General features: G+C 27.9%; 5 protein-coding genes and 1 pseudogene across 10 annotated transcripts; 4 read left to right on the top strand and 2 right to left on the bottom strand.

The window, feature by feature from the left end:
- Window positions 1-92: 92 nt before the first annotated feature.
- On the bottom strand, window positions 93-1540 carry LOC105429493 (uncharacterized). The gene is made up of 2 exons (XM_011642494.3): window positions 1401-1540; window positions 93-583 (listed from the first exon to the last, which is right to left on the bottom strand). The coding sequence occupies exon 2, from the start codon at window positions 581-583 to the stop codon at window positions 290-292; it is 294 nt and encodes a 97-aa protein (XP_011640796.1). The 5' UTR covers window positions 1401-1540; the 3' UTR covers window positions 93-289.
- LOC105429553 (allantoinase, mitochondrial-like) lies at window positions 1425-26795 on the bottom strand. Of its 6 annotated transcripts, none has more exons than XM_089079622.1 (11): window positions 26640-26795; window positions 26398-26567; window positions 26195-26309; window positions 4569-4715; window positions 4448-4493; window positions 4293-4389; window positions 3980-4166; window positions 3532-3664; window positions 3188-3360; window positions 2636-2668; window positions 1425-1564 (listed from the first exon to the last, which is right to left on the bottom strand). In XM_089079622.1, exons 1-11 carry the CDS (start codon window positions 26793-26795, stop codon window positions 1559-1561), a joined length of 1263 nt encoding a protein of 420 aa, XP_088935748.1. In that variant the 3' UTR covers window positions 1425-1558. The 6 variants fall into 6 exon arrangements, with proteins under 6 accessions (XP_088935748.1, XP_088935747.1, XP_088935744.1 ...); XM_089079621.1 differs by having other exon boundaries at window positions 1432-1571; XM_089079618.1 differs by lacking the exon at window positions 1425-1564 and adding an exon at window positions 1685-2558.
- LOC148936071 (uncharacterized) lies at window positions 6341-10489 on the top strand (annotated as a pseudogene).
- LOC112552796 (odorant receptor 43b-like) lies at window positions 10672-13585 on the top strand. The gene is given in 8 exon segments (XM_089079635.1): window positions 10672-10928; window positions 11007-11124; window positions 11307-11568; window positions 11637-11777; window positions 11858-11948; window positions 12100-12236; window positions 12744-12895; window positions 12898-13585. Coding segments are annotated over 8 exon segments (1143 nt in total). The 5' UTR covers window positions 10672-10808; the 3' UTR covers window positions 13020-13585.
- LOC105429490 (odorant receptor 67a-like) lies at window positions 21176-23494 on the top strand. Its single transcript, XM_089079630.1, has 6 exons — window positions 21176-21402; window positions 21463-21597; window positions 21675-21765; window positions 21902-22038; window positions 23163-23295; window positions 23429-23494. Exons 1-6 carry the CDS (start codon window positions 21317-21319, stop codon window positions 23480-23482), a joined length of 636 nt encoding a protein of 211 aa, XP_088935756.1. The 5' UTR covers window positions 21176-21316; the 3' UTR covers window positions 23483-23494.
- On the top strand, window positions 23894-26068 carry LOC112552797 (odorant receptor Or2-like). The gene is made up of 9 exons (XM_089079634.1): window positions 23894-24047; window positions 24135-24254; window positions 24346-24463; window positions 24589-24850; window positions 24936-25076; window positions 25172-25262; window positions 25484-25620; window positions 25817-25949; window positions 26015-26068. The coding sequence occupies exons 1-9, from the start codon at window positions 23901-23903 to the stop codon at window positions 26066-26068; spliced, it is 1203 nt and encodes a 400-aa protein (XP_088935760.1). The 5' UTR covers window positions 23894-23900.
- Window position 26796: the final 1 nt, after the last annotated feature.

Genomic DNA, 26796 nt, shown 5'->3' with positions numbered 1-26796 from the left:
ACTATGATGTTTATGTTTCTCCACATACCATATTGATAAACTGATTTTCTTATTGTGGATTATAATTGCAAGCAGAAGAAGATACGCATATATAAGCTGCTTTTTTTTATACATTTATTTATGAAAAGTAAAAATTCTTTCTATACTGTAAAAAGAATTTTGTAAAATACAAAAGCAAGGTACAAAGAAAACATTTATTTATAAATACTTTTCTACGAGCGTAAGACTTAGAATATGATTATTTTTACACGACGATGACGATATGACGACGATTGTGAGAGAAAGGAATTTAATTTCGACCGATTTGATCGATCTGGGTCTGAAGATTATTCACTACTTCGGGTGGCACGTGCTCGCCCAAAATCTCAAAGAGATTGATTCTCTGATCTCCAGGAATTGATTCATAAGCGGCCAGTTCGATGCCCTCCTGGACCTTTTGTATAGTTGCATCCTTAGGGATGAGATATGTATTCTGAGCTTGTCGTATCGCTTCATTGCTGAAGATTTGCCCGTCTTTTTGTGGATACGCCATGATCATGCCGGCCAAAAGTAACGTGGCCAAAATTACAGTGTGAAATTCCATCTGGAGACAAATAAAAAACAAGATTATTAAATGGAATTCGCATAACCACCGGTTCGAGAATATAAAATTTAAATATATTTTGAAATATATGGAGATGAAGTTTAGGGAGATGTAAAAATAATTAAAATCCAAATAGAATATATGTACATAATCTGTTTTTATAAAGAGTTTCGCAACTTTATACATAATTCATCAGTCTCATTCGGAATAAAAATTATAAAGTGATTTAAATATTACATCAACATAGAATCGTCATCGTGTAAAATACACGAATAAGATGCCAGTTATTGGAAAGAGTATATCGAAAGTGACGGTGTACGTTCTAAAAGCGTTGGTCCGATCTCTCCTTAATGGTCGAGGTCATGAAATTGGAGCAACGTTTGTGGAGTTTTTTGTTGCGTTATAAGTTGTAAGTTATAATAAAAAACTTGCGCCTCGATAAGAAATGACAGATGATAATCCATGATAAATGTTTTTATTTTTGCAGAGATTTACATGCATGATAAATATTGCGTGATATTGCGATTGATATTTATCACTGATAATAACTACAATAATAACTTGAAATCAACAAAAATGTAATATTACGCGAAAATACAATATGTTAAAATTTTTTGCTTATTTTCCATTTCTTTTGCAAAAAATATACACTTCACTCTATAAAAAATTAAAGAAAAATAAAATTAGATTGGAGACAAGTTTATAATCGAGTAGCAACGAGGTACGCATACACAAATTTGATCAAAAACGAAATTTGCTTTTTTTCCCAAACAAAACAACAACGTGAATTTTTTACTATGTAAATTACGGTACTCACGCTGAAAATGTTGCGTTTTACAATCGGCTACTGCGAAACGAAACTAAACGCGCTACAACGCAGGTTGCTTTTATACCGCAGATGCGTGGTGGCAGAAGAGCGGTGAATGCCACTCCCATCCTCCTCGAGGAAGGCTCACCATCCAGTTGTGTTTCATACTATAACTTTGAACTATACGAGTAATTATTACGAGTAATTATGTATTTCAAAGAATAGGCAAAAAAAATTACAAAGTGTATAACAAAAAAAAAGAGATAAAAGAAAAACATAGTATGAAGAAGATATAGACATAAACATCGATACTTTTATTTACATTTCACTTATGTCATACACGGATTGAGACGAGGATAATGTACAAATATGCTCATATTTTATATTCTGTTTAGAATAAAGATTCTTTTTACGAAAAAATGTTTTATATATATATATATATATATACATTTTTTTATAATAATTTTTTTGTTACCACGAATAAAAACGTAAGATTTATTATTTATAAATCAAATCAAATTAAAGTAAATATCGTAAAATAGTTGCTATGAAAAATCAACGATGCATATCTTCGAGCCATTTCACTTGGTATGTTCTCGAAGAACGTCATGCGACCTGCTGTGAATATTGGTGTCCCATTGACCAATATACGACAGATTTGCTGTTACCCATATCGGCAGAAGAGTTTCACTTTTATGAATATGTTTCTTCCTTGAATTTTGAAATTATTTCACATATCATAATTGACTACTTTTAATACTGGACGAGCAATATTTTTCTTTACAGCTTTTATGCTTAGAAGCAAAGGAAGAAAGATTTACACCAATACATTACATCAATAAAATAAACTAAAAATTAATAATGGATAAGTATTCTTTATAATTTATAATTTTTTTGTTTTTTTATTATTAATAATCCATATTAAAATAGAAACAAAAGAACTGTAAAGAACTTGCTCTACAAGCTATGAAATAAAGTTTATTGGGTTTCTATCGTTTGTAAGATATTTGCATTTAATAATAATTTTCCCATAGGCTTGTCGCAGATATTTCCTTCTTTGAAAATGAATGTTCCCCTGAGAACAGTTGCGACTACTTTTCCAAATAGGACCTTTCCTTGATATGGCGTCAGCTGTAAAGTTGAATATCTTCGGAGACTCGAGAGATCCTTGGTGAGAGTTTTCATTACATTTTCTATATCATTACATTTTCTTTTTAATCAATAACTTATGTCATATTACTTACTTTGTTCTTATGGCAAATGTTGTCTAGCTCGATCTGCGAAAATACGATAATGTTTTAATATTAATATTCACACAGAATCCCGAGTAGAAATGTCTTTAGTAAAAATTGATTATTAACCAAATCTAATCATTTTTTACTAATTAAATTATATTATACTATATTATATTATACAGTAACTATCCAGTAACTAAGTAAAACATTATGTTTATAAAAAATTGTCAAAAAGTAGTTCAAAACTGTCGAGCTAAACAGAAATGCTAGTAAATGCTATAGTTTGTAGTCAGTCAAAATCCGTTTATCTTAGTTGTCATTTCATAGTCAGAAATTAGCAGTGCTGAAATGATTGGTAAGTGCTAATGGTAAGATGAAACAAATGTAACTTTTATTTTGTTCAATGAATATTAATTTTGTTCGTTTTCTACACTTTTTTCTTTATATCTAACATTCATATATATTTTGCATTTTTTTTAATTTTGAAAAGTAGATATATATATATATATATATATATATATATATATATACTCTCTACTTTTCGAAATTAATACGACTGACCTTAATGAGTTCCTCTGGATCCCAAATAACGAAGTCTGCATCCATTCCAACCGATAAATCACCTTTGCGATTTTCAAGACCACACAACCTTGCAGGATGACTGCTTAATAACTTCGAGATATCGGAAAGTGACATGTCTCTCATTTTCGCAGCTGTCCATATCAGCGGTAATCCTATTTGTATTTTTAAAGAAGCTTTTATCTATTTCTCTCTTTATTCCACAATTCTCTACATCTCATACTTTCTGTCTCTCTCCCTCCCTCCCTCCCTCCCTCCCTCCCTCCCTCTCTCTCTCTCTCTCTCTCTCTCTCTCTCCTCCACTAAATTTTTACATAAACACGCACCGAATTGCAATGACGAGATTCCGCCCCAAGCGGTCAAAAAATTTCCGCAAGTTTTCAATTCTGGCACACAAGGAGAGTGATCCGAGACAATCATGTCTAATGTTTTGTTCTTAATACCACTCCACAATTTTTCCTATCAACATACATATATGTAAGGTCAAAAATCAACTTATCATAAGTTAATTTATCGAATAAATCCGAATCAGACAAACATTGATCCTAATGTAAAATTCACTTATTTTGTTCTTATAACGAATGTCTATCTAAAATGAATCGCAATCTTAAAAATTTGTTGAATTAAACTATCTCTCTTCATGTTATATGTTGATATGTAGCGAATATTTTCAAATACTATTTAAGAATATTTGATTAACGATTAACGACAAAGGCATGTAAAAGTCGCTAAATAGAGAGAATTGACGCAAAGCAAAAAGATTTGTTTAATTACTTGATTACTTTTTCTTCTGATCGGTGGACAACATTTGAATTCAGTAGAGCCTGGAGGTATTTCTTCCGCAGCAAGTGTTAAGTAGTGATAGCACGTTTCCACGGTTAAAGGTGCACCACGAGCCTTAGCGTCATTTATTAACGCCAAACATTCTGCGCTTGACAAATGTACTATATGGCATCGGAAGCTTAAAAGTTTTATATAACACTTTTTTACTTTTATGTAAATATTGAAATGAGTGCTAAATTTCTTTTTTTATTCCCTCTCTCTCTCTCTCTCTCTCTCTCTCTCTCTCTCTCTCGCTTTAACTTACTTATATTTTATGCACCAATCGCAAATTAATTTTACAGCATTAAGTTCCATGAGATCAGGACGACTACGTAAAAAAGTTTCGTACATTTTTGGATCATCTAAAAGATATGAAAAAGTTGATTCCGCAAAAAGATGAAAATGTTACTTGTACGTTACCGGTTAACAGATTTGTTCCCTCGGATTCCTCACATTCAGCGTGAAACTGCAAGCACATCTGCGATTAGTCGTTGCAAACGCATCTAATGAAAATGTAAGCAATGTGTGATGCAATCTGTACCGCCAGCACAGTTTTCGTAGACAGCAATTGCAGAAAGGCTTTCTCCACATCGTTCACGGAGACATGTGGAAATTCGTCGACTCCGCTCGGGCACAAGAAACACTTGAAACCAACTACACCTGCGTCTATTAACGATTGCAACTCGTGCTAAAAATTGCAAAAGATAAGAGGGAGATCTTTTGTTACAATATAGTTAGTATAATAGTGTTGTGTGTGATTACTATGGTCGATGTTAATGCTGTGTACGTCGCTTGTACTGTTCATGCTTGCAATTTGTTCTCAATTATCAGATATATTTATACAATATTTTAAATTTTTTTGTAAAATATGAATAAAAATTTTACTTTGCAGTCAGCAATTCGAAGAAATACTAACAAAACTTGATGTCAAAAAACAAGTTTACAAACATGGACGTATTTTGAATGAAGAACTCGAATTGTCGGGCGAGCATGAAATATATCGGCAATATATAATATGTTTAAAAAAATATCAGCTTGCTTTAGAGTAAACTTATTTATATAGATTATTTATATACAAAATGGATTTATATTAAAATATTTATATTATTATTGTTTCATAGGTTTGTCAATATATTAAATTCAATATATCAAGTTATTACGTTATTTCTATTATTATTGAATGGAACTATAAGTCTGATTGAAATTCGAGTAAGTAGTATATAATTATTATTTGTACATGTGTAAAAGAGCAAAAATACGTATCGTTCATAAGTTCTCGGACATTCTTTAAAATAAAATAAAATAAAATTGTAAACAGCATATCAGTATTTTTGATATTTTCGTTATTTTTATTATTTTATAGTTAAAAAAATAAAATTATTATAATTATATTATAAAATAAAAAAATTGCGTAAGAATTTGTGCACTGTTAGAAAAAATGTGTTGAATTTAACATAAATCGCATGTCCACTCAAAATTTTATGTTAATTTAACATAATCTGTGTTAAATAGTAATACCGACACTATGTTAATATTTCAACAAAAAAGAAATGTACTCTTGATCTTAATTTGAAATTAATTGTGTGTTACAATTAACATAATTTTTATGATAAAATAACGTCGAGACGCGTCAAAATTCAAGACTGTGTCGAAACCACACAAAGAATAATAACAAGTCATCCCCACTCCTGTTATAGAGTAAAACCAACATTTTTTTGTGTAAATTTTAACATATTGAATAAATACGTACGAATTGTGTTATTTTCTTAAATCAATTTTAATAAGTTTACATTTTATATTTGTTAAGGTCAGTTAACATAGTAGACATGTGTTAAATTTACATATAAATATGTAGGTTATTTAACATAAAAATTTTAACAAGGACCGATTTTAACACAAATACAAAATGTTTTTTACTGTGTATGTTTTATTTTAAGGAGTGTCCGAAAATTTATAAATGATGATGTATGTATAAGAGAAAGTAAATTTGTATTAATATTTTTCGGAAAGATGAAACTTCTTTACATAACATTTTTTTAATTGGTTTATCTTTTAATTATTATTTTATTATTTTATTTATATGACATCAAGTCATTGTATCTTTTGTCATTGTATCTTTTGTTTAGGATCTTTGGGTGACTATATCTTATTTTATCACATTTTTATCATTCAAAAGCTAGTTTTTTGCTCGTTCTATATTATTAGATCTTTATGAATCGAATCGTGAAATTATTAAATAAACGATTATAGAATGTTTGAATATAAAAGAAACACATGAAATTTCGTTGCACCAGCGCTTATCAACAATTACAACTCACATTACAAATTACAAGTGGTAAATGTAGTCGATCAATGTAACAGTAATAGTAGTTGATCAATAAAACGATGACATAAAACAAAGACAGAGCACAGGTGTCCATTCTCAATTTCATTATTATTATTCTTATGACATTTCTTATGACATTGCGTCATATCATTACTTTGTACATGTAAGCGTTGCTAAGAAAGAAAATGTTATAAATGCTATGAGATATACAAAAAAGAGGGAATAGCAATTCGGTTAGAAAATAGATATGTAGATAGCTAGCGATAAAAACTTATTTCGTCCTGACGATTCCTGACATTCCATAATTTTATATACGTACTGGAAATTTGAAGGATCAATGACATGTGCAACACGTGTCAGTCTTATTGCAATATTCAAACAGGATACTATGCTGATGCATATTTTACGAGAATATAATTTCAATAAAATATTATTATCCCATTTGGGTTTTTGAGTAAATTTTAAAGTAAACTAGTAAGAAGTTTATTACCGATTTGCTATCTTGTACTTCAAATAAGTTGCTATCCCTTGTTGGTAATACATTCATACATTTTTTTGTGTATAAATACGATAAATATTTGAAAACTATTACCATTCTAAAAAGTACTTAATGACACTTAGATATTAATGTTGTATGGCCATTGGAAGAACGCACGGTTGGTTTTTTCGAAGGCTGCTACCAAATTGTTTTATTAACTATTTTTGTTGCAAAACTATTTAATAATTTTTGGAATCATGATAAAGTACATGGATACAGAGAGAACAGCGTTTCATCCAATATTTACTAATTAATTTAATAAGAGTTTTATATTATTATCAGATACGACGTCTATACGAAATCATAGAGAATCATTGGAATACGTTTACAAATGAATTTGAAATGCGTATCCTTAAAGATTATTCTATCATATCACGAAAATTTACAATATTTTATTCAAGTAAGTAATTGCAAGAAATATTTGGATAATAACAATGTGTATTATAGAATAAATACACACTTAGTGCAAAAAATGGTAAACTACTTTTAATGAATATAATGATATATAAATTTATAAAAAAAGTTCAATGTTTTAAATCATGTACTGTATAAATATATACATAAAAATGTATCTTTTATAAAATTACAGTATTAATGTATTCCATGTTATTAATATTTTTCATGACTCCATTAACACCAATATTACTTGACATCGTACGGCCTCTTAATGAATCCCGAGTGTGATTCTTCGCAGTTTCTATAGAATGGAGGATAGATAAGGACAAATATTTTGTTATAATATGAGTATAATTGTAACAGGTGTAATTATCATGATTGTCGATATTATGCATGTCACTTGTACCGTTCACGCTTGTCTCTTTTCGATTATTGGGTACGTATACGAGTAGCTTTATTTTTATAATTTTTAGCAAAAAAACTATAAAAATTCTATAGTCAATTTGAGAAGATAATATCAAAACTGGACGTCAACAAAGAAATTAATAAATATGGATACTGCATAAACACAAAACTCGATCATCAAGAACTCGATTATCAAGCGAGGAAATCCTATATCATGAATACGTGATATGTTTAAAAAAATATCAAATTGCTTTAGAGTAAAGAATTCTCTTTAAATCTTTCTACAATTTGAAAAAAAATATTATTTATAACATTGTCATTTTATTATTTTATTAGATTTGTCGATATATTGAATTTGATGTATCGAACGGTGGCATTAATTATGCTATTATTGACTGGAGCAACTGTAAGTCTAGTTGGAATTCGAGTAAGCAATTATTTTTATACATCTTATTATATTATGCATTCTTTATAGAGAAAATAAAAAAATTAAAATTTAACTATCAAAAAATAAAAATCCTTTATATCTAGATGCATGCGCACGTTTGTATAATAAATAAATAAATAAATAAATATATATATATATATATATATATGGATATATATATATATGGATTAGAATGAGTGACATAAATAGATAGAAGATTATTCAACATATAAAATAAATCGGATAAAATAAAATTTTTTTATATAATGCTTTATTTCCAAGATAATTAAATTTAAAAATTTGTCGAATACATGTGCATTTGTTTAACTTTCGATTTAAGGTTTTCCACTATAAATAGCTATGTTAATAGTGTTATGAATAACATTAATTCATAACATACATTTAATAATTTTAATAATTACATTTTAACTACATATATAAATGCGCTCGTACATCCGACAAATTTTTTATTATTTCAAAAACAAAATAGTATACTACAGCAAAAAAATAGTCACAATTCTAAATTAAAAAAAAAATCTCTTCTCACCTTTCAAAAAATCTTAGCTACGTACCATTTGAGAAAAAGGAACCGCATGTTTGCCGAAACATTTTCAAAATTCGCAACTGAAAATAATTAGGAGCCCACAAGAAACATTTAGAAATTCGATATTCACAAAAAAAAACCGTAGGGGGCCGACTAATTAGGCTAAAAATTTCTAATATTCAATCAAATTTTAGAAGAAGCGACAACTCGATTCGACGTGGATAAAGAAATAGGCAAGCGCCACCAATAAACGCATTTTGAGAGATTCGAATACATCATCTGAGTGCCACATGTATTTTATTTTTGTTTAACATTCGGTGAACAACGTAATCCTATTTTTTTTTCTCTCTGAATAGTTTTACCTTGAAATACAAAAATTTTTTTCTATATATCTTATTTTTGTATGTTGAACAATCTCTTCTTTGATTTCAACATCTATCCTGACTTATGCATATGTATGAATATATGTATATATATTATTATTTTACATATTTTATTTACTATATTATATTTTATCTATTATAGATCGTATATGTATTAGATCAATTAGAAAAAGTAATGAGATTTGCCCTTGTAATCATAGGCATGCTAATTCAGCTCCTGATATTATATTATTCTGGTCAAAAGTTGATAGATAAAAGTCAGAATGTATTCTACCGAGTGTAAGAATTTTTTATATTTTTTTTTTAACTAAATATAAAGTATAAAACATTACACATATGTTTTCATGAATGTACACTTAGTAAAAAGATTGTATATGTGTAAATATATATATATATATATATATATATATATATATAGATATTATTATATAGTTATTATTTATTTTAAATATAAATATTATTTTAAATATAAATATAGATTCTTCCATAAAAAATTTATTTTTTAGTTAAATGCTTGTCTGTTTCCATTCCGTAAAAAGATTTTACATCAATGTGTTTAATCACATATTATATATTAATATACTTTTAATATTGTATAATATATTTTTTCATAATAATGCTTACATATAAAAAAATTTTTCAATTCGTATTTCCAGATATGCTGCGGAATGGTACAAATTCTCTCCGAGATTAAAAACATTGTTAATTATAACTCTTCACAGAAGCTTCATACCTTGCAGGTTAATGGCTGGTAATTTATTTTCATTATCAATGACAACTTATGCTGCAGTAAGTAGAATTATGCATTTCTACTTATGATACATACAGGAAAATTATATTACATATATTACATCTGAACTTGATTTAAGGTAGTAGGTGCGAATAGGCATATCCTACTTTACAACATTTTTATCATTCAGAGACTAATTAGTTTCATATATTTTGTAGTTCTTTCTTAATTCTGTAAGAATTAATATATCTGAATAATTGTTATTTTATAATATTGCCAATGTAATCGACAACTGCTTAGACTTCGCTTGGACACAGACAACACTTTAAAACTAAATTCATCTGCCTTTATTCGTTATCGCAATATTCGCAATTGTATAAGAACTAATCAATAAAATAGCAAGACTGAGCGACATACGACATGTCCGTTTTCAATCTCATAAATATCTTATCACATTGTACGTTTAGTACATTACGCGATGTATTCACCTAAAAAGGATATCGTTTATAGGGATTATAACATAAAAAGCATAAAAATGGGGAATAGAAAAATGATAGTTTAATTTTACGATACATATATATTGCTATCGTAGGATATAACTACTATCATGCAAAGACACTTGACATTCTATAATTTCATTCTATTGAAAATATGATTTAAAAAAAAAAAGCGGACACGTGTTGTACGTAACATTTGTATCACAACCGTCAAGATATCATGCTGGTACATGTTCGGCGAGAATATAACATCAATAAAATATTACTATCTTATATGGGTCTTTGGCCATTCCAAAATAAATTTATAAGAAATTTCTTACCGATTTTATATCTAGCATGTGAAACAAGTTATTTTCTGCTTGAGGTAATAATTAAAACATTAAAAAAACAAAAACATTTTTATTTATACAATGCTAATAGCAATACTTGCTCTCAATCTAAATGTATTTTTTCATATTTACATTTTATCACACACACACACACACACACACACACACACACACACACAACATGTTATTATAAATATTACATTTAGATGTCAATATTTTATGATTATTGGGAAAATGTGCAAGTAATTTTTGAAACTTGTCACCACGCTATCGGAATGACCATGTTCATCGTTAAGTTATTTAATGAATTCTGGAATCGTGACAAAGTATGTATATACGTAAGATAAGATCTTTTATTCATTTTTTAAATTATCCTTTTAAAAAAATAATTTCGATACAATCAGATACAACATTTATATGAAATCATGGAGAATCATTGGAATATATTTACAAACGAATTTGAAATAAATATTCTAAAAGATTACTCTATCATATCACGAAAATTTTCAATATTTTATTCGAGTGAGTATATGCAAAGAGTATACAGATAAGCCAGCGCTATGAATGTTAAATGTAGATATACGTTTAATGAAACATTTTATAAAGTAGGTTCTTTTGTCAATAGAATTTATATCGCTATTGTCAACAAAATATCAATTCCAGTTCTTTTAAGTCATGTAACATTTTTTTTCGTAAAATTGCAGCAATAATATTCTCAATGGCAGCAATATTTATACTTGTTCCATTTAAACCGATTTTACTCGATATTGTACGACCCCTTAATGAATCACGACCACGAGTTTTCGCGCTGTCTATAAAATGGAGGATAGACAAGGATAAGTATTTTGTACCGCTGTTTTGTTATAATATAAGTGCAATTGTAGCGGGTATAATTATTTTAACTGGTACCGACAGTGTATATGTTACTCGCATCGTTCATGCTTCTAGCTTGTTTTCAATCATCAGGTATGTATACAAATAGTGATTCTTTTTTTAATTTAATTGTAAAAGACGATAAAAATTTTGTTTTACAGTCAGCAATTTGAGAAAATAACATCAAAACTGGTTATTAGTGAAGAAACTAACAAACACGGATATTATTTTAAATTAACATACGAACAAATGATATATCAAGAATATATTATATGTATAAAAAAATACCAGCTTGCTTTACAGTAGACAATTTTTCTAAATAATTTTTCCACAATCTGTATTTTATATATATTAATATATTATTTATATTATTATTTCGTAGGTTTGTCGATTTATTAAATTCAATATATCAAACGGCAGTATTAATTTTGTTGTTTCAAATTACTGTGATTATAAGTCTGATTGGAATTAGAGTAAGCATTGTTAACTATTATATAATTTATAATTTATAATTTATTTTCTATTATTAACACGAAGAATTGACGCACTATTAATAAATATTAAAATTATTACAAAAATATAAAAATATATTTTGTTTAATATTATGCATTTTATATATTATAGATTGTGCATGTACTGGATCAATTAGAAGAGGCAATAAGATATAGTTTTATGATGATAGGAGTGTTGTTACAACTCTTGCTCTTATGTTATTTTGGTCAAATGTTAATAGATGAAAGTCAAAATGTATTTTATCGAATGTAAGAATTTTTTCATTTTAATATTTCGAGCTAAATCCGAAGTGTTAATCGTTCCCTGTATGTTTTAACACATATTGCAAAATTCTGCATAATATTCCTTATTCAAAAAGTACTTAAGATAATCTCTTTCTAAATTAGTTCTCTTCCTTAATAAATAATACTAACTTATGAAAAAGTATTTCTTTTTGACTCTAGACGAAATCTATCTATCTATCTATCTATTTCATAAATAGATTTTTGATCATTAAAAATAATGTTGGTTTTAGAATTTATCCTGTCAAAATTTTAAATAATAATTGCTTCATATTTTATTCCATATATAAATATGTAATTGCTTATATGCAAATAAAAGAATTAAAAATAAAAGCCCTGACCTTGAGTTAATTTTTAGTTTTTAGATGCTTGTTTAAAATTCTTATTTTTTATTCGAGTTTAATCAATTGCAATTAATATATATATATATATCTTTATATATAAAAAGAACGAAGATATTATTTATATTTTTAGATATGCTGCGGAATGGTACGCATACTCACCGAGGTTAAAAACATTGTTAATTGTAACTCTTCACAGAAGCTTCAAACCTTGCAGGTTAACGGCTGGTAATATAGTTTCATTATCAATGGCAACTTATGCTGCAGTAAGTAGAATTATGAATTTCTACTTATGATACATCGAAGAAAATTACATTACATCACACATATTACATCTGTATTTGATTTAAGGTAGTGCGAACAGGATTATCCTACTTCACGACATTTTTATCACTCAAAGATTAAATAATTCCGTACATTTCATAGTTCTTTCTTAATTCTGTAAGAATTAATATATCTAAATGATTGTTAATATTTATAATATTACCAATGTAATCGACAATTGCTTCGCATGGGCACAGAAAGCACTCTTAAACCAAATGCATCTGCCTTTATTCATTATCGCAATATTCGTAATTGTATAAGAACTCAATAAAATAGCAAGACTGAATACGACATGTCCGTTTTCAATCTTATAAATAACTTATCATATTATCTAGTGCATCACGCAATATATTTACTTTGTATATGTAAATGTTCACCTGAAAAGAATATCGTTTACATGACATCATTTATTAATATAAGAAATGGGGAATGGAGAAATGAGTTTAGTTATACGATATATATATTGCTATGGTAGATATGGTAGATAGGAATTTCTTACCGATTTTATATCTTGTATGTGAAACAAGTTATTTTCTGCTCGAGGTAATAATACATTAAAACATTTTTATTTATTAATGCAGATAGTAATATTTGCTCTCAATCTAAATGTATTTTTTCATATTTACATTTTACAACACACCATCCACCCACCCACCCACCCACCCACACACACACACACACACACACACACACACACACACACACACACACACACACACACACACACACACACACACACAAACATGTTATCATGGACATTATATTTAGATGTCAATATTTTATGATTATTGCGAAAATGTGTAAGTAATTTTTGAAACTTGTCACCACGCTATCGGAATGGCCATGTTCACCGTTAAGCTGTTTAATGAATTTTGGAATCATGATAAAGTATGCAAAAGATCACTTATTCACCTTTCTTTAATTATCTTTTTTAAAAAATTATTATAGTACAATCAGATACAACGTTTATAAATCATGGAGAATCACTGGAATATATTTACAAATGAATTTGAAACAAATATGCTAAAAGATTATTCTATCATATCACAAAAATTTTCAATATTTTATTCGAGTGAGTATACGCAAGGAGTATACAGATAAGCTAGCATTATGATTTAAATGTAGCTACATGTTCAATGAACACTTTGTAAAACAGATTTTTTTTGTCAGTAGAATCCGCTATTATTATATGTTGCTATTGTCAAGAAATATCAATTTCAGTCCTTTTAGTAATGTAACATTTTTTCGTGGAATTGTAGCAATAATATACTCAATGTCAGCAATATTTATAATTGTTCCATTTAAATCGATTTTACTCGAAATTTAAATCGATTTTACTTTTTATCGACCCCTTAATGAGCCACGACCACGAGTTTTCGCATTGTCTATAGAATGGAGAATAGACAAGGAGAAGTACCGCTGTTTTGTTATAATATCAGTGCAATCGTGACGAATATAATTATTGTAACTAGTATCGACAGTGCACATGTTACTCGCATCGTTCATGCTTCTAGCTTATTCTCGATCATCAGGTATATATACAAATAGTGATTCTTTTTTTAATCTAATTGCAAAAGACAATAAAAATTTTGTTTTAAAGTCAGCAATTTGAAAAAATAACATCAAAACTAATTATTAATGAAGAAAACTAGCAATATTAACTTATAAAGAATATTTTCTTTTATTCTAGACACGAAACTATCTATCTATTTCATAAATAGGTTTTTGAATATTAAAAATAATTCTAGTTTTAGAATTTATTCTGTTAGAATTTTAAATAATAATTACTTTATATTTTATTCCATATAAAAAGCGTATATTGCTTATATATGCAAATGAAAGAATTAAAAATAAAAATGACTTTGAGTTGATTTTTACTTTTTGATCGCTTGTTAAAATCCTCATTTTTTATTCAAGTTTAATCACTTGCTATTATATATATTTTTATTTAGAAGAAGGATGAAGAAATTTATATTTTTAGATATACTGCGGAATGGTATGCATACTCATCGAGGTTAAAATCGTTGTTGATTATAATTCTCCACAGAAGTTTTATTCCTTGAGGTTTAACAGCTGGTAATATAATTTCATTATCAATTGCTACTTACGCTGCGATAAGTTTTGAAATTTAAATTTATATTTACGAGAAATTTAAATTTATATTTACGAGAATGTTAAACTTTGTAACATACTGAAAATGATTTACATGTACACATTTGTCTCTTTGATTTAAGGTGTTGCGGGCAGGCATGTCTTACCTCATGACATTCTTATCACTCAGAAATTAATTAATTTCATATATTTTGTAGAACTTTCAAAATTTTGCTAAAACTTTTGCAAAATGTATTTGCAAAAATGTAGTTTTTGATTAATTGTATTCATAAAAAAAATACTTTGATTCTGCTTAACACTTTAAAATCAATAATCACACATGCATTTATCAACATATAATTAATAGTAAGTGTGCGTAAGGAAAATTCGATTAATAAAGCGACTCGCATAACATGCTTTTGTACGTGATGTATTGAGAAATATATAAAATAAATATTATTTTAAATATGAGAAAAGAAAAATGTTAGTTACACTTTAATTTTAATATGTTATTTCAGAAAAACAACCATTTTATGCTAACGATTCCTGACATTCTGTTAACTTGAACTTGACAAAGAGTCGATTGCACATTGTGCAATTGTATCATAGCAATTATTGTGCAGTTGTATAATGGCATAGCCATTATTAAAGATAATATCCAAAATATTCTGTGATAACTTCTATAAGTTCATTAAAAGTAATAGCACGTAGTTCGCTCAATATAAGGAATCAATTTCGAATTTATATATACAGGATGTCCCAGGGTTGGGGTACGAGCCACCTCAAGCCCTGGGACACCGTGTATATATAAATTTAATAAAAGAAAAATTATCACACTCCTAAGATTGAGTTCGCCAAAAGTTGTTTTCTTTATTCCAGTTAAGATAGTGCGGACAGGAATATCCTACTTCATGACATTTTATCAGTCAAAGATTAATTAGTTTTAAACATTTTGTAATTTTTTTTAATTTTGTAAGGACTAACTGAATAATTATTAATATTTGTGACAATGTAATCGACTATTTAGACTTCACTTACATGGACATAAAAAAAATTTTTAAATTGATTACACCTACATTTATTCCTTGTCACAATTCGTATTAGTAACTGTGACCGCAAGAAACTGATCAATAAAGTAGCGAGACGAAATGTTCATTTTGAATCTTATGAATATTAATCATGTAGCATCACGCTATACGTATAGTACATCACGCGATGTGTCTGCATATGTAAATATTTGTCTGAAAAGACATTGTCTATATGCCACTTGAAACATAAGACTGGGGAATGGGAAAATGATAGTTTAATTTTACGATACATATATCGCTATCGTAGATATAACTACATTGTGCAAAGATAGTTGACATTCTATAATTTCATTCCATGTAAAATATGATTTTAAAAAAAGCAGAAACGTGTTGTAATACATAACATTTGTATCACAACTTTCAAGATATCATGCTGGTACACGTTCTGCGAGAATATAATGTCAATAAGATATTATTGTCTCATATAGGTCTTTGGCCATTCCAAAATAAATTTATAAGGAATTTCTTACCGATTTTATATTTTATATGTGAAACAAGTTATTTTCTGCTCGAGGTAATAATACATTAAAATATCTTTATCTACACAATGCCAATAATGCATAAAACTTGCTGTCGAAGTAAATATATTTTTTATACATACATTTTAATATACTTACTTAATAAATATATACTTCATATTATTACAAACATTACATTTAGATAATAACATTATATGATCACTTGGAAAATACGGAAGTGATTTTTGAAACTTGTTATCACATTGCTGCATTAACTATGTTTATCACTAAACTATCTTATGAGTTTTGGAACCGTGACAAGGTTTGTATATACAAGGTCTAATTCCTAATGATATGCCGCTTGTGTGTAACTAGAGATGATCAAACTGAACAGAAAAGTTATGTATTATTTTGCGATTTTCATAATTAGTAAAGTTATTAATTATTAAAAATCATCAGAGCAAAGCATAGAAGCCTGGTTCATCAACGAATGCAAGCGCGCGAAGTACAATCGTCCAACATGCGTTCGTAGTTGATAGGAATGTGGTGAGATATTTAAACGTGAAGGCTATAAATGATAGAATATTCGCTTATAATACACACATCTCCAAACATTTCGTCGCTACTGCGAATGCGTGTAACGTTAGATGGCCACATCTTGCTGCAGTATTGTTATTTGCAGTACAAATACGCGTTTATTCGGCAATTTTTGATAATTAATCTTATTACTATTTGTACAAATCGTAAAATAGTAGAGAACTGTTCTGCTTAATTTAACTTGCTTTATCTATACAAAAACAGTATATTATTAGAAATCAGACACTATATAAGAACATCACACTGTCTTAGTCATCATTATCTTATTCATGTTTTTTTAATTACTATTAAAAAAATTATTTTACAATTAGATAAAATGCTTATATGAAACTATGGAGAATCACTGGAATATATTTACCAATGACTTTGAAAGGAATGTTCTAACAGATTACAGTATCATATCGCAAAAATTTTCAATGTTTTACTCGAGTGAGTATATGCAAAAAGTAGATTTGCTGTGAGATGAATAGATGAGATGAATAGATACTGTTCATTTATATATACTAAATAATTTATACACTATATATATTTATTCCGTGAAATTGCAGTAACACTTTACTTTATGTTAACGATATCTATAACTTATCCATTTAAATCGATTTTTCTCGATATCATATGGCCCCTTAATGAATCACGACCACGAAATTTCCCAGTTCCTGTAGAATGGAGAGTAGATAGAGATAAATATTTCGTACCGATATTTTGCCATACTACGATTGTAATGATGATGGGTGTAATTATTCTGATTGGTACCGACACTGCATATGTTACTCGCACTGTTCATGCTTGTAGCTTATTCTCGATTATCAGGTACGTATGAAATAATTCTTTTTTTTTTCAATTCTATTGCAAAAGGCATTAAGAATTTAATTTTACAGTCAACAACTCGAAAAGATAATACCAAATCTAGTCATGAATGAGAAAACTAGCAATTGCGGAAACTACTACAAATCAACGCGCGAACAAATAATATATCAAAAATATATCATATGTTTAAAGAAATATCAATTCGCTTTACAGTAAAGAATTATTTCTAAATAATCTTGACACAATCAATGTTTTTAATATATTGATATATTATTTATATTATTATTTTATAGATTTGTCAACTTACTAAATTCGATATACCAACCAGTAACATTAATTTTATTGTTCTTAATTTGTATGTTTATAAGTTTGCTCGGAATTAGAGTAAGTATATTATAAATTATTTACATACTATTTAGTTTGTATAATGACACACATAGTTGAGATATTATTATTAATAAATATATAATTAAAATATAATTTATTTAATATCATTCATTTTATATATTGTAGATCTTATATGTAAATCAATTAGAACAGTTAGCACTTTGTTGTTTTGGATTCATAGGAATGTTATTGCAACTTCTGATCCTATGTCATTTTGGTCAAATGTTGATAGATGAAAATCAGAATGTATTCTACCGAATGTAAGAATTTTCTTATATTTTAAACTATGTTCAAATCATTAATTGTCACTTATATATTGTAATACATTTTGAAAAATTTTATATTATCTGCATTTTGAATAATTCTATTCCTTGTTTAAAAGTTTTTAAAATAATGTGTTGAAATAATATTTTTAGATACGCGTCGGAATGGTATAAATTCTCATCAAAGTTAAAGTCATTGTTGATTATAACTCTTCATAGAAGTTTCATACCTTGCATCTTAACAGCCGGTAACATAATTCCATTATCAATGACTACTTTTACTGGGGTAAGTTTCAAATTTAAATATAAATTAACGAGAATTTAATTTATATTTGCGACATACAAAAAATTATTTTTACGCTTCTCTTTGATTTAAGGTGTTGCGAGCGAGCATGTCTTATTTCACTACATTTTCATCACTCAAAAATTAATTTACTTCATATATTTTGTCAAACTTTTTATATTTTGCTAAAATCTTTGACTTATTGTTTTTAAAAATACTTAGTCCAAATATTCTTAGCTCAAAAAGCACTTTAAAGTGTTTGACACATATTTTATTTATTAATAATTGTAATTATTAAATTGCATTTATTAATAGTTGTAATTAATGTTAAAGATGATGAACATAAAGAAAGCATCCGATCAATAAAATGACAAGACGTGCATTTTTACTGTTATTACTCGCATAACATGTTTATTGCGTCACGTAATATTATTATTTTAGTATGTGTTATTGATTTAAATTCGATCCTCAATGTATTTGAAAACCAGGAAGTCACAAAGAAACTTTGTAGATCTAGGTAATGTCAGAAAATATCTTAGTATATTTCAGATCCTTTAAATTTAAGTATAAAACATAATAAGATATAATTATCAAAAAATTAATAATTTATGAAATATTTTATGTTTTTTGATATTTTCTAATAAGACGCCTATTGGATCCTAGAACCTCATCCCCCTCCTTTCCTCAAAATGTACACGAATGGATAATACAATCAAACAAGAAATTATTTAACATACAAAAATAAATCGGAAACGTAAGACAAAATTTTTCGCATGCTGTAGTAAATATGAGAATTATAAATTCTTATTTATATAGAAGAAAATTCACATAGCATCTGTATTTAATTTAAGACAGTGCGGACAGAAATATCCTACTTCATGACATTTTATCAGTCAAAGATTAATTAGTTTTATACATTTTGTAGTTTTTTTTAAGGACTAACCTATCTGAATGATTGTTAATATTTGTAACAATGTAATCGATTATTTAGATTAATTATTTAGATTTCACTCACATGGACATAAAAAGAATTTTCAAATTGATTGCATCTACATTTATTCTTTGTCGCAATTCGTATTAGTAATTGTGACCGGAAGAAACTGATCAATAAAGTAGCGAGACGAAATGTTCGTTTTCAATCTTATGAATATTAATCATGTAGCATCACGCTATACGTATAGTACATCACGCGATGTGTCTGCATATGTAAGTATTCGTCTGAAAAGACATTGTCTATATGTCACTTAAAATATAAGAATGGGGAATGGGAAAATGATAGTTTAATTTTACGCTAGATATATTGCTATGGTACACATAGCTATGTCGTATCAATTCTTGAAATCCTACAATTTTAAACTGTTGGACATTTGGTCTTAACAAAAGCGGGCAGACATTGTACGTGTTATTTGTATCACAAGTTTCAAAATATCATGCTGGTGCACATTCTGCGAGAACACAATGTCAATAAAATATTATTGTCACATCTAGGCCTTTGGCCATTCCAAAATAATTTTATAAGGAATTTCTTACCGATTTTATATCTTGTATGTGAAACAAGTTATTTTCTGCTCGAGGTAATAATACATTAAAGCATTTTTATTTACGCAAGCAGCGCATAAAATGCAAGCAGCGCATAAAATTTATTGTTAGTCTAAATCTATTTTTTACATTTACATTTGCGATATTTTATCTAACATGTTATAATAAACATTACATTTAGGTATCAGTGTTATACAATTATTGGGAAGATACTCAAGTGACTTTTGAAACTTTTTATCATATTGTCTCATTAGCTATGTTCATCATTAAATTATTGAATGAGTTTTTAAACCGCGATAAGGTATGTATATAAAGAACATTAACTTATTCATGATTTTTTAATTATTATTCCAAAAAAATAATTTTGGCACGATCAGATACAACGTTTATACGAAACCATGGAGAAGCATTGGAATATATTTACCAGTGAATTTGAAAGGAGTATTCTAAAAGATTATTCTATCACATCGCGAAAATTTTCAATATTTTATTTAAGTAAGTATGTACAGAAAGAGCATACAGATTGAGTAACGCTATGAAGTTAAAACGTAGATATAAATTTAATAAAAACTTTAGAAAACAAATTATTTGTGTCGATAAATTTCATACAAATATTTTTGCTAAGAAAATATTGATTTTAATTTTCTTAATTATACAATTTATACAAAATGTAATTTTATTGTAAAATTACAGCAATAATCTATTCTATGTCAGCAATATTTATAATTGTTCCACTTAAACCGGTTTTATTTGATATTGTACGACCCTTTAATGAGTCACGACCACGAGTTTTCGCGATTTCTATAGACTGGATAATAGATAAGGACAAGTATTTTGTACCATTATTATGCTATAGTACGAGTGTAATCATGGCAGGTGTGATGATTATAGTTGGTACCGATAGTGTACATGTTACTCGCACTGTTCATGCTTGTAGTTTATTTTCGATCATCAGGTATGTATACAGATAATTTTTTCAATTTGATTTCAAAATATGATAAGAACTTTTTTACAGTCAGCAATTCGAGAATATAATATCAAAATTGATCATCAATGAGAACATTAACGAAAGCTGTTCCAAATCAACATGCGAGCAAACAATATATCAAGAATATGTTATATGTTTAAAAAAATACCAGCTTGCTTTACAGTAAATAGTTTTTTTTCTAAATAGTCTTGCCACAATCTGTGTTTCTAATATGTTAATATATTATTTATATTCCATAGATTTGTCGATTTACTAAATTCGATATATCGAACGACAGCACTAATTTTGTTGTTTTTAATTGCTGCGTTTATAAGTCTGGTTGGAGTTAGAGTGAGTAATTATTGTGAACTGTTTACATAATATTTATTTTTTACTAAGAAAAGACAAAATTAACAGATTGTTATTAATAAATAAAATTTTAATTTTAAAAATATGTTTCTTTTATACCACATTTCATACATTATAGGTTGTATCTGTATTGGATCAATTAGAAGAAGCGATAAGGTATAGTTTTGGGATCATAGGAATGTTAGTACAACTCCTGGTCTTATGTTATTTTGGTCAAATGTTGATAGATGAAAGTCAGAACGTGTTCCATCGAATGTAAGAATTTTCTTACTACGAGCTATATTTGATACTATGAGCTATGCCCAATTGTTGTTTATGTATATATTTTTGTATATTGTTGCTTATATATTTATACGTATTGTAAAATTCTGTATAACATTTCTTATTTAAAAGTTTACTTAAAATAATCTTTTTATAAATTTCTTATAAATAATATTAACTTATAAAAAAAAAATTTTTTAATCGCGGAACAAAATTAGATACTTCGTACATAGAATTTGGAATTCTTTTTAGAAGTTTTTACAAATCTAATTTTTAAATTTTTCGCATCAGGATTTGTAATAACAATTACTTTAAAATAACAATATTTTATTGTATGTAAAAGAGCACATATTTAACTGCTTATCCACGTTAAAGAATTACAAATAAAAATTCTGAGAACTTGAATCGACTTTTATTTTTTGAACAATTGTTTAAAATTTTCATTGCATTCAAGTATAACAAATTACAATTATATACATGTTTATATAATTATATAACAAAGCGTAATAAAATTACATATATTACATATTCTTTTATGTATAATTATGTAATTATTTTATATATTTTTACAACCTTTATAACTTGTTTTCTTTAAATCATAACATAAACTACATAAACTATCTAAGTACATAAACTATCGTTTTTAATATCTAAAAATTCACACGAAACATTTAATTTTATTCCAAAATAAGAATAAAAAATTAATAATGTGACTTATTGTATTTTAAACTCAATGAAGCAAGTTTTTTCTTTATAGTAATATATTAATGTGACGCTTTTGTCTTTTTATATTGTGCATGAAACACACACACATACATACTGTTCATATATGTAATTATATATAGATATATTATTACACTTTATACATAAATTTCATGTAATCGTTTTCCTGAAAAATTAATTTATAATTTATTATACTTATCTATAAATTTATGACTGTTATGTAAATTTATATTTTTTATATTTTTTTAAAATTATATTTTTAGAAAAAAAATAAAAGCTTAATCTTTTAATAAAATACAATTAATTATATATTAATTATTTATAAAAAACTTATATAGCAATCATCTTTTAAATTTATATTTCTAGATAATCATCTTTTAAAATTATATTTCTAGATACGCCGCGGAATGGTATAAATTTTCACCGAGATTAAAATCGCTGTTGATTATAACTCTTCATAGAAGTTTTATACCTTGCAGCTTAACAGCTGGTAATATAATTCCATTGTCAATGACTACTTACGCTATGGTAAATAAATTTAAATTAAATTTAAATTTATGAAAGTTATAAATTTATATTTATAACACATTATAAATATAAATTTATAACTTTCATATAACAAAAAAATAACTTATATGTGCATGCTTGTTTTTGATTTAAGGTGTTGCGGGCGAGCATGTCTTATTTCACCACATTCTTATCACTCAGGGATTAACAGCGTATATTTTGTAGAGCTTTCTAAATTTTGCTGAAATGTTTATGTTATGACTTTTGATTAACTGTATATTAATAAAAAAAAAATACTTAGATTTTGCTTGGCACGGAAAGCACTTTAACAATCGCACCTGCGCTTATTGACAATCGCAATGCTAATAATGGTGTTCGTAAAGAAAGCGCCCGATCAATAAAGCGGCACAGAAGGTGCGTTCTCACTCTCATAGTTATTATTCGCGAAACACGCAATATTATTACTTTAATACGTGATATGAAAAAAATAAGACGATACTATTTGGAATATGAGGAAGAAAAAAATGTCATCTCATATTGATGATTTCTGACAGCTTGAATTTAACAGAGGGTCGATATTGTTGTACGCGTCATTTATATCGTAGCCACTAAACAGAAAACAAGATATGATGTTGGTGCATTTCTTACGAGAATATAATGTTAATAAGATATTTTTGTCACGCTTAGGCCTTTGGCCGTTCCAAAGTAAGCTTGTGAGAAATTCGTTACCAATCTTTTGTCTTGTACTTGAAATAAGTTTTTATCCGTTCGAGGTAATGTGTATCAACCAATGTTCAAAAAGTCACAATATAATTGTTTTGTCACATGTGTTTCGGTTAAAAAATTGACATTACACGTAGATATTATTGTTGTATGATCACCGAGACGATGCGCAAATGATTTTTGAAGGTTGCTATCAAATTGTCATAACAACCGCCTTTATAGTAAGATTATGGAATGAAATTTGGAATCGGGATAAGGTAAACTTTCTAAACGATATGTGCACCATCCACCATTTTTCAAAATCACTATCCCAATAAAATTTTTATTAATATATATTATTACAATCAGTTTCGTTGTTTGTACGAAGCCATGAATGATCATTGGGAGATTTTCACGGATGAATTAGAAGTTCGTATTCTAAAAAATTATTCTACCATATCGCGAAAATTTTCGATATTTTATTCAAGTAAGTATGTAATAAACATAATTACATAATTTTTAGAAGATGACAAGACCAAGAATAATGATAATTGCGAGACACATGTGTAAAATAAAATTAACGCAGAAAGCATGTCTTTCACGAAATTGCAGCTATGATGTACCTTCTAAGTTCAATGTTTATAATAATCCCATTGACACCGGTGTTCCTAGATATCGTATTACCTCTTAACGAATCGCGTCCACGAGTCTTAGCACTCGAGATTGAATTTAGAGTAGATACAGACGAGTACTTCGTGCCAATTTTCTGTTATATTTCTGCTATAATTGTGGTGGGTATGAGCATTATGGTGTGCGCCGATACACTGCACTTTACATGTACCATTCATGCGTGTAGCTTATTCTCAATTATTGGGTAAGTGATCGCAGGCAATGTATATGATAAATACTTGGACTATTTTGAGGAATATAATAATATAAAAATCATAAGTATTTCACAGCGAGCAAATTGAAAATATCACGATGACATTACGTACGGAGAAATGTGAACGTTATGAAAGTAAAGAAGTTATATTATCAAAAGAGCAAGCGATATACCAGGAATACGTTACGTGTTTAAAAAAATATCAGCTTGCCATAAAGTAAGCCGAGTTTCGGCACTTTTTTTTTCAGGAGCTACTGTATATAACGCACATACTACAAATTGTCAAAAGTATGATATTGTTGTGATTTTTAGATATGTTGACATATTGAATTCGACACATCAAACGGTTGCGATATTTTTTTTATTTTTGATTGGTGCAACTTTAAGTCTGATTGGAGTTCGAGTAAGTATTAAATAATTATTTTTCAACAAGATTTAACGGTAAAGTAAATAAATTATTGCAACAATACTTTTTATTAACTCTCGGATAAAATAAAATTTTATTAATTTATCTTGAATAAAATAGAAAAATATAAAAACATAATATTCTAATAATAGAATTCATTATATTATTACTCATATTTATTTATTAATATTTTTGATTATATTTTGATTATATTATAGATCGTTTATGTGTTAGATCAACTCGATGAAATGATCAGATTTACATTTATTATTATGGGAGCGTTACTGCAATTGATGATCATGTGTTATTCTGGTCAGAAATTAATGGACGAAAGTCAGAATATATTCCATCGAGCGTAATAATTATTTTATATTCTTAAACATATTTGCATTTACAAATGCGTATTTTAAAATATAATTTTGCTGAAAAAATTTTATATAATAAATAAATAATAATTTCAATTTTAATTTCAATCATATTTGTTGTTTGTTAAATCTCTCTCTCTCTCTCAAATAAAATTCGCTAAAAGATCTTAGATCTCAATTTTTCAGATATGCAACAGAATGGTATTTATTCTCACCGAGGCTGAAGTCATTGCTAATTATAACTCTTTATAGAAGTTTCGTGCCGTGCAGTTTAAGTGTAGGTAAATTATTTCCGTTATCAATGTCGACTTATGCCGCGGTAAGTAGATAATTTCATATGCAATTTGTGAATAATAACTTACGCGTTTTGATATTCAATTTAAGGTGGTACGAACAGGTATGTCTTATTTTACGGCATTTCTGTCGTTGAAGGATTGATTTATCCGAATTTCCAATTGACAGTTCAGAACAATTGCCCTTGTTTTTCGAAAATAGTTTTGTATACGTTCGTATGCATTTCGCATTCTAAATATATGTATTTATCTAAAAATTTGCAAAACGTACCTGATTTCCTGGTATCACACCGCCCCAGAATGCGACATCTACAAATATCTTCGAGTGCGCTTCTCTGGCTTTAATTTTGAGATTGTTCAAAGTAGTGGTGGGCGGAATAGAATTCCTATAAGATAGAAAATAGATATGCACGTCCGAAGGTAATTTCGCCGTTCAGACAATCGTTAAAGGGGAAGAACGTGGATTATTATTACAAAGGCATATCCGCGATCGTGGTGACACCGCCAGCCGCGGCCGCTCGTGTTGCGGTGTGAAATCCTTCCCATTCGGTTCTTCCGGGCTCATTTACATGCACGTGGGAGTCTATTATTCCAGGCATTAGCACTAACGAGCCGCAATCGTGAAATAGAATGCCGGGATATTTCTGAAACGTACGTCGATTCGCATTCGTTTCCCGTCCCGAATGATTTATACGTGGCCGAGTGATTATACTTGCCTGTGATAAATATTGTACCACGTCTTCACCGGTGTCGTATGATATTTCTTGTATTCTTTCATCTCTTACAACCAGTGTGGCCGGTCGGATGCTATTTGCAAGGACCGTTCTTCGACTTATAAAAGCGCAGATTCGCGAATCCCTTTGAAATTGCATC

The sequence above is a fragment of the Pogonomyrmex barbatus genome, unplaced genomic scaffold (assembly GCF_055798465.1).
Source record: "Pogonomyrmex barbatus isolate J1 unplaced genomic scaffold, ASM5579846v1 scaffold3, whole genome shotgun sequence".
NCBI lineage: Eukaryota > Metazoa > Arthropoda > Insecta > Hymenoptera > Formicidae > Pogonomyrmex > Pogonomyrmex barbatus.
Note: the sequence above shows the minus strand (reverse complement) of the source record. Positions and strands in the feature narration are given on the sequence as shown.